This window comes from Gobio gobio (genome assembly GCF_949357685.1).
Source record: "Gobio gobio genome assembly, chromosome: 2".
NCBI lineage: Eukaryota > Metazoa > Chordata > Actinopteri > Cypriniformes > Gobionidae > Gobio > Gobio gobio.
Window position 1 is genome coordinate 31,967,009 of NC_137098.1, and position 8,938 is coordinate 31,975,946.

The 8,938-nt window shown below is 35.9% G+C and overlaps 1 protein-coding gene across 2 annotated transcripts; it reads left to right on the plus strand.

The window, feature by feature from the left end:
• Nucleotides 1–106: 106 nt before the first annotated feature.
• Nucleotides 107–8,685, plus strand: prc1b (protein regulator of cytokinesis 1b). Of its 2 annotated transcripts, none has more exons than XM_079842759.1 (14): nt 107–237; nt 815–947; nt 1,027–1,149; nt 2,051–2,284; nt 2,409–2,579; nt 2,657–2,806; nt 2,922–3,069; nt 3,165–3,301; nt 3,371–3,466; nt 5,760–5,906; nt 6,092–6,202; nt 6,369–6,476; nt 6,604–6,777; nt 7,772–8,685. In XM_079842759.1, the coding sequence occupies exons 1-14, from the start codon at nt 227–229 to the stop codon at nt 7,841–7,843; spliced, it is 1,815 nt and encodes a 604-aa protein (XP_079698885.1). In that variant the 5' UTR covers nt 107–226; the 3' UTR covers nt 7,844–8,685. The 2 variants fall into 2 exon arrangements, with proteins under 2 accessions (XP_079698885.1, XP_079698884.1); XM_079842758.1 differs by having other exon boundaries at nt 112–237; nt 6,601–6,777; nt 7,772–8,257.
• Nucleotides 8,686–8,938: the final 253 nt, after the last annotated feature.

The window sequence follows — 8,938 nt, forward strand, 5'->3', positions numbered from 1 at the left end:
TTCTGAGGTCATGGTGGAACAATTCGTCTGTTTGACACATCTTCACGCATGCGCAACTCTGCTCTGCTCTGCTCTAACCAGCCAATCAGACGAGCGGCGCTAATTTGATGCATATTTTGAATCGGACAGAAACGGTTACGCGTGCGAGTGAGAGGACTGTACAGTCTAATATTCCTTTATAAAAATACAAATAAGCAAGCGAAAATCCTTGCATTGGGGTTCTAGGATGAGGAAGAGGTAAGTTTGTTTACTGATACGTTATAATTTTGTTTATCTACGAATACGGAGACAGAATTAAGAAGTTTTGTAATTTGATCAATATGAAGTTTGAGCAGAAGCTTGTTTTGAAGATGATATTGGCGTTGTATTGTATGTTAACGTTAATCCAAACACGCGATCATTACATGGTATTTGACTCCTGAGATTCACGCAGTAACTTTACAGCTGTTGACAGAGAGCAGGTGTTTTCAGCACATTTCACTTCAGCTCGTATGGGTGGGTCTCTATTCATATAATGTCATTAGCAAACATTTAACGTTAAGTTCTAATGATATAATGCTCAGTAGAGCAGTAGTTCATGTGCATTAGAATAAATATATAACGATACATGAAAAAGTTTTATAATATTTTGTAACCACATTAATGTACATAACGAAAGACTTGTGAAGTATAATAATGTATTAACTTCTGTAACGTTACATGTTATTAATGAATGTCATCACTGGTGGATCAAAGTAATGTTACATAAGTTACTTGTCAATGAATGGATGTTTATCAACAATGCATTTTATGTTCTTTCTCTCCATGATTTTAGTGAGGTGATTGCTGCAGAATCAGTGGCATGTCTGAATAAAGCTCTCTGCCATCTGAAGGACATCTGGGAGGAAATTGGCATCCCTGAGGATCAGCGGTTAGAAAGAACAAATGTGGTTAAGAATCATATCAAAGTGAGTGCTGAGTGTACTTGAGCAACATGGATCCTATGAAATATGTTGCAGTGTCAAACTAACAAAACATGTACTTTAGGGTCTTCTGGACATGATGATTGCAGAGGAAGAGAGTCTGCGGAAACGTCTAATGACCAGTATTGATAAATGTCACACAGAGTTGAGTAAATTGTGCTTGGAACTGCAGCTTCCCCCATTTCAGGCAAGTATTTAATCCGAATACAGTCTTTAGATGACCGAATGTTAACATCCAAAGATCTCATGAAATTGTCTGACCAGATTCGGAAGTCTTGTGTTAATGTATTTTCTATTGAAATGGGAAGTTTGTGGGACAAAACCTAATAGGTTATTTTAGAAGTACACTAACATATGACACTACCAGTCAAAAGATTGAAAAATGATTAAGATTTAAAAAAAAAGAAGCCTCTTATAGTCACCAAGGCTGCATGTATTTGATCAAAAAATATGGTAAAACAGTAAATTATTGTAAAATGCAATATCAATGTTCAAACCAGTTCAGTTTAATATTTTTGTGGAAACGGTGATACATTTTTATAAATTCTTTGATGAATACAAAGTTCAAAAGAACAGCATTTATTTGAAATAGAAATCATTATGAATGTCTTTATTGTCACTTTTGATCAATTTAATGCATCCCTGCTGAATAAAAATATTAATTTATTTTGAAACAAAAGTACTTATCCCAAACTTTTGAATGGTAGTTCATGCTTTCCACAAAAATATTAACTTTGATAATAATAAATGTTTCTTAAGCAGCAAATCAGCATATTAGAATGATTTCTGAAGGATCATGTGACACTGAAGACTGGAGTGATGCTTAAAATTTAGCTTTTCCATAAATGTGTTCAAATAAATAAAAAAATTTATCTTAAATTGTAGTAATGTTACTGTTTTACTGTATTTTTTATCAAATTAATGCTCACAAAGGCTACATTTATGATGGCAAACTTTTGAATGCTAGTGTAGATGACTTCATAGCTAGACATATGTACTGAAAGCCACAACAATTTTGATTTTATGGGGTATCTACGGAATAAATTAACAAAAATATCTTCTTTTTTTGTGGTTCCTAATCATTTTAGGAAGAGAGGAGTAGCACTATGCTCCAGCAGGAAAAAGACCTCCGGACCCACGTTGATGTGATGTTAAAAGAGAAAAATCAGAGAATGCAAGCACTCCAAGCCTTAAACGAGCAGGATCAGGATCTCTGTGACCTTCTCTGCTCACAGCCGTTTTCTATCTCTGCCAATTCTGTTCCTTCTCTGGAACAGCTGGAGAATTTCCGTCAACACGTCTCCGGTCTCACTGCTGAGAAAGTATGACAATAAAAAGTATTTTTAAACACTAGACTTTTATAAATGTCTTAGTGATTTATGAAAGTATTGTGTTCAGTTTGATGTACAGTTTTTTTTGTGTGGTTTTTTTTTTTTATCTTTCAAGGTGCGGAGACATAGCGAATTTGTCACGTTGAAGAAGAAGATAATACTTTGCATGGATGATCTGGATCAGTTGCCTGAGACTAGTTTTGAAAAGGATGTTGTATGTGAAGATGAAGAGAGTTTTTGCCTGTCTAAAGAAAACATTGATTCACTCAAAGTCCTTCTTCACCAGGTACAACATAAGCTCAGTCTGGCAAACTGTAAACTTAAGCATTAACAATTGTATAATTCATTATTTTTATATTTTAGTTGGAGAGCAGAAAGGCTGAGAATGAATGTGTCTGTGGCTCTTATCGGGAGAAGATCCAGGAACTGTGGGATAGGTTGCAGATTCCACAGGAAGAGCGTGATGCAGTTTCTGAACACATGACCCTGTCAAAGAAAAGGAATATGGAAGCTGTTAGTAACCTTTTGATTTTCTTCAGTTATACAATGCTGCATTAATGAAGGCTTTTACATTGCTAACCATTGTATTGAACTTAGAAGATAACATTTTTATGTCCTCTACTGTCAGTTACAAGCTGAGGTCAAACGTCTTGAAGAACTGAAGCTTCAAAATATGCAGAATGTTACCGAGGCCATTCGGAAGGAGATTGCGGTGTTCTGGGATAAGTGCTTTTATAGTGCTGACCAGCGGCTAGCTTTTGTGCCCTATTATGATGGTGAGTTGTAATTTTCTAAATTGCACTGTTGACTGTTCAAAATCTGCCTGTCTTTTCTAAAAATACAAAGATTTAAAGGTTGCCTTTTCTATCAGACGAGTTTAGTGAGGAACTCCTGAGCTTACATGATGCAGAAAATGTGCGACTAAAACAGTATTACGAGGATCATAAAGAACTCTTTGAAGGTGTTCACAAATGGGAGGAGAGCTGGACACTTTTCTTAGAGCTTGAAGTAAGTTAAACTGGCTGAAAATCTTAGTCAAATGTTTTGCATTAACTAACACTGCACGTTTTGTGATAGGAAAAGGCCAAAGATCCGTCCAGATTCACCAACAGGGGAGGAAACCTTCTAAAGGAGGAGAAACAACGGGCTGATCTGGTCAAAGGTCTCCCCAAGGTAATTATGATATGTATGTCTATAAATACACTACCATTCAAAAGTTTTGGGGTCTGTAAGATATTTTTTAAAGAAATAAATACTTTTATTCAGCAAGGATGCGTTAAATTAAATGTTTTACTTTGTTACATAAATGCTGTTCTTTTCAACTTTATTTTCATTAAATATTCCTGAATATGTTTCATAGTTTCCACAAAATATTAAGCAGCACAACTGTTTTCAACATTGATAATAAGAAATGTTTCTTTAGCAGAAAATCATCATATTAGTAGTGGTGGGCATAGATACAATTTTTTTTATCTAGATTAATCTCACTGTAATCTTGGAATTAATCTAGATTAAAATGGCCCATTTGAAATCTGCCGAAGGCATTCAGAATATGTGTGCTCGTAAGTGATCGTTTGTCTTTTTGTAGTTTGAATAATAAATAACTTCTGTCCCTTTAAGACCTGACGCACGCATGGATCCCAAACACCTGTGAGTTGGTTACGACTGTTTTTACGTTAAAACTCACCAAGATGGGCATTGAGACATTTTTGAGTGTATTTTACCATTAATAAACTGGAAAAAGAAGCTTATTTTTGCACTTGTATGTCAGAGGCGGCTTTATTACGGTATGTGTGTGTGCTTCAGATGCGAGCGCGAAATCTGCGTGAATGAGTAGAATTAACGTTATGTGCAACCCTGCGCAAAATTCAGACCGGTCACACCAATACGACACGCTGTCATGAGGAAAAATCCAGCAGAACACGCTTTCGCCAGAGAATGTCTAATATGGCGAGAAGTTTCACTCTCACTGAACTTCCGGCTTCTGAACTGGTTGCAGTTCCTCTCTGATTCCATATGAGGGCGCTCACAGGACGAGTGCAGAATGAATGGAGGTCTATGGCGCTATACCAATAAAAATCCACTTTTCTCAGGATATAATTTTTTATCTAGTAATTTGAATGTTGTATTCGAAAGGAAATGCAAATAAATTACACATTGCTGGGTGTTAGATTTTTTAGAGTCACTTATTTGCTTTAAAAAGTCTTTTAAAGTGTCAATGACGTCATACACATGTACGACCAGAGATACTGCTTAACGGCAATCCTTCAGTCGCTCTGGTGCTTTCGCGCTCTGCACTTTCTTTTCTCTCGAGGCATCGACAACACAGCTGACACAGGTAAATACACGTGCTAGAAGAGTTTTTGTTTTGTTTGTTTCTGGTCCCGCTTCAGATGACACGATGCCATCAAGCGGGATCTCTGGTCGTAATCAGTCCTTCACTGACCAATCAGCGTTCATTAGCAGAATGCTAGCGTGTTATGGACAACAACAACTCAACCTGTAAGAAATCAAAAGGACATAAGTACTCGTTCATTCAACTTTCGACCTAAAACCCATGTTGAACTTGCAAAATCTACAATCATTTCTGAGATTTCTCAACGGCAATCGGGTGAAAGAGACAAATTTAGCCGTCAAGCCCCATTGACTTCCATTCATTTTGCACTCATGGCGATCGCCCCCAGTGGAACTCTGGTGGTACTACAACCAAAATTCTGTACAACAGGGCTTAATAGGGAGTGGGCAGGCTCTCCGTAGACGGGCTCTGCTTTCGCCATGTTCAGAGGGTTAACCGGCCTGAATGAGAGGAGGCGGGTGCGCGTCAACTCGCTGTCGGTCGGAGAGGAGAGCACAGAGGATATCGATACTGTAGAAAATGAGTATCGTACCGTTTCAGATATTTCAGTATCAATACATATCGAAATATGGATATTTGTGACAACACTAGTAGGCATACACACAGGTTCGATGACTCGTTCTCTCGCCCCTACAGTGCAATTCGGCTAGGTATACATCCGCGCTAAAATATCAAGGTGAAAGTCATCATAGCTTGTGTAGTATAGACCCCGCTCCCAACCCAACTTTGAGAATAGATTAACGGCAATATTTTTTTTATCGCCTGATAAGAGTCTCACGTTAATACTGATAAAGGCCCACCACTACATATTAGAATGATTTTTTTTTAATGATCATGTGACATTGAAGACTGGAGAAATGATGCTGAAAATTCAGCTTCACAGGAATAAATTACATTTTAATATATATTAAAACAAAAAACTGTTATTTTAAATTATAATCATATTTTGTAATTTAATACATTTTAATAATTTAAAATGGACTGTATTTTGATCAAATTAATCAAGCCTTGGTAAGCATTGGTAGGAGAAAAAATCTTGTCATACCCAAATCTTTGAACAGTAGTGTACATTTTACATTATAACTTAGTAACTGAGTCTCTCTTATTTAGCTTGAGAAGAAACTGAAAGCTGAGATTGAACAGTGGGAACAAGAACAGAACCGAGAGTTCCTGGTGAATGGTCAGAAGTTCATGCAGTTTGTTACTGATCAATGGGAGTCGTACCGGCAGGAGAAGGAGCGGGAAAAGCAGGAGCGGGTATGTACTTTACATTACTGGGCATAAGAATATACATGTACTCTAGAGCTGTGAATCTGCTGCATCAACTCAAATCTACAGAGTTGTTTGTATTCATGGATTGTACATTACTTGGGAATGACCAGTTGAAACCCATGAGAAGTGATTTAGTTGTAGATTTTAGTAATGCAAGAACTGTCTTGCAGCAACTAAAGAAGAACAAGCAGACAGAGGAGGACATGGTCTATGGCACTGTGGTCCGGACACCGACTAAACGAAGATTTCTGGGCAACACAACACCTTGCAAATCTCGGAAGGCAAGTACAATGGGAATGTATTTCCTGATGAAAACAGCATATTTAAGAGAAACCTATATATACCTCATACGGACTTGAAGTAATATTCTCATTACACATCGCACTGTGATGCACTACACATTTTAAATAAATGCATGGCAGTATTAACTCTTTGACTTTTCCTCAGCTAAACGCTACCTCCAGTACTGGCACTTCTAACAGCACTATGCGATCTGTCTTTGGTGGTACCGTCTGTCATTCTCCTATATCTCGCCCTCCGATATCCGCAAGCAAGGTCAGTGCATGGCAATAACAAAACTATAGATCTCAAGCTTTTAATTAACTAATGTACGCAATCATTTAATGATTAACTGGGGTAATGTTACATTTCCTCTTTCCTTATATACCTCCTTTCAAAGCAGGGTAATGCGGTGAGGACACCAGGCCATGGCAAACCTCCTCATCAAGGTTTGCTAGAACGCAATAAGGAAAATATCTGTCATCAAACCGGTGGCGTGGTTGTGATGAAGGTACCAGCTAGTCCACAGCGTAACTTCAGCATTAACTCTGTTGCAAGCACCTATTCAGAATTTCAGGTAAACTACTCATCTTCTTCATCAGTAACTCACAGTCTGGTCAAAGAGAGCAGGAGCTTAAATTTAAATTTGTTTTAAGGATATGAGTTGTATAAATGCCTATATAAATATTGGTGTTACTGGCATAACGTTACACTAATAAAAGAAAACCTTGTCTCTAAAGGAAGCTGTCAAGGCTGAATCCATATAATCAAGGTTTGTTGGAGATGAATTTCCAAACAGCCTAAATTTTGCAACTGCATGGTTTAAACAATGCACCACATAACAACATTTGTTTGGCTAACACTGTTTAAACTGTATTTTGTACTGTATAAAACAATTAACGCCTCTTTTATAAAGTATGTAAGGGATAATGTGCAGTCAGATCATTGAAAAATAAACCCTGACGGGTGATTGGGTCTCTGACAGAGTCATGTAATTACCCTGAAGGGGTTTATTTTGCAATAATGACTTGCTGTTGCTGACTTTACTCTGTTAAATGAATATTTGCCAAATTGTATCTATTAAACAATATTGTCAAATTGTATTTAATAAATGTACATTCCCTCAGATTTTTGTGATATTTCCTGTGGCTTCATATGCTAAATGGCCGATTCATGATTTTGTATCCTGAGATATATCATAGGATGGCATTGTGTAAATAAAACCAAACAAATAAGTGAATAAAATAAAAACTCCAAGTGGCATTTGTCTCTACTGTGCTGCATGTATAATCTCTGATTAGTTTGCTATATTACATCCTCTTGTCCTCTCTTTGAACTGGACTGTGTTTTCTCCTAATCCACACTTCTAACCAAGACTAGTAGCTTTGTTATTTACAAATCAGTCTAATGCCTAGCTGCCATTATCTGTCGCTCTTTCTGCTGCAGTATATTACAGTTTTTCTAGGTTGTAAATATTACCTGTATATATTATGAATAACTACTTTGCATATCAATGTTCAGAACATATTAACAAATTGAAAATCTCTTAATTTGTCATTTTCTTGTCACAGCGAGACCTCTCCAAGTCATCTAAATCAAAACACGCACCTGAAATCCTGAACTCAACCATCATTCAACTTTAACTCTACTGCATTCAACACTTTGTGCTATTAGGACTGGGATCTTTAGATGATGGCTTTTGGGTTCTTGTTCTTTATAGCTATAGCTATGCATTTTATATGTAAATGAAGGTAATATATATTTAAATGGTTCTGAGGGATTCTATGTGCATGTTCACTTTAAAACTAGGACAAGACTTTATTCTTACTTGTAATTTAATATGTTAATATGTAATTTTAATGTTACAAACTTACATGTGGTCAGCTGTCTCAAACTAATTAAGGCTTTTTAAAATGAAATACTATAGTGTTCTTTCGCAGTATTAGCTACTTTTTCAAAATCACAGTTTTTATGCTTTTGAATGTTTTGCACAATGTAAAAAATCTTTATAGTATTGTACAATTCACTACATAAAAATTAACCTTTGAACATTCTGTGATTCCTGTCTTTATCTTAGTCAAACTATTCCTTCTGTTCACAATATCTAAGGTTTTTGAATTTGTTGTTTTATTTTCAAACAAATTGCTTTTTAATTTATGGACTTAAGTTATTATATTTCTCAAGCATGTAAACTTGCATCCAGTTTTTGTTCTTTAGTGATTTGTTACCAACTTACATTAAAACTCCCTGCAAATTCAAATAATCCATAATAATAATGGAGCCACCGTGTCCTTTTTCAAAAATGTATCGCAATGACTTTTCTATTCAATGTATTTTTTTTTATTTTTGAGCAGAAAACTGATTAGTAGTGGAAAACTGGCTACTATCAAAACATATTCTAACTAAGATTAAAGAGCAGTATTTTAAACTTCAATATAAGTTTATACATTCACACATGCATTCTCTTTAAAATAAAAATGCTTTCAAAATTAGTATGGTTGATTTGTACAATTATTTATCAATATTAAAATGAATAAATAAATAATTGTATTTAAGTACGTTATAAAATGTTATTGTTCTCTGACTTAATAAAGAAAACAACATATATTATGCATATTCGTTTAAAACACAGAAGCGCCATGGTTTGCTTTGGTAAATTTATTTGATTGTTGTGATGACATCGTGAAAAAATAAAACCGGTCTGTCGAATGTTTTTAGGTCACGCGGGGGCGGGGACA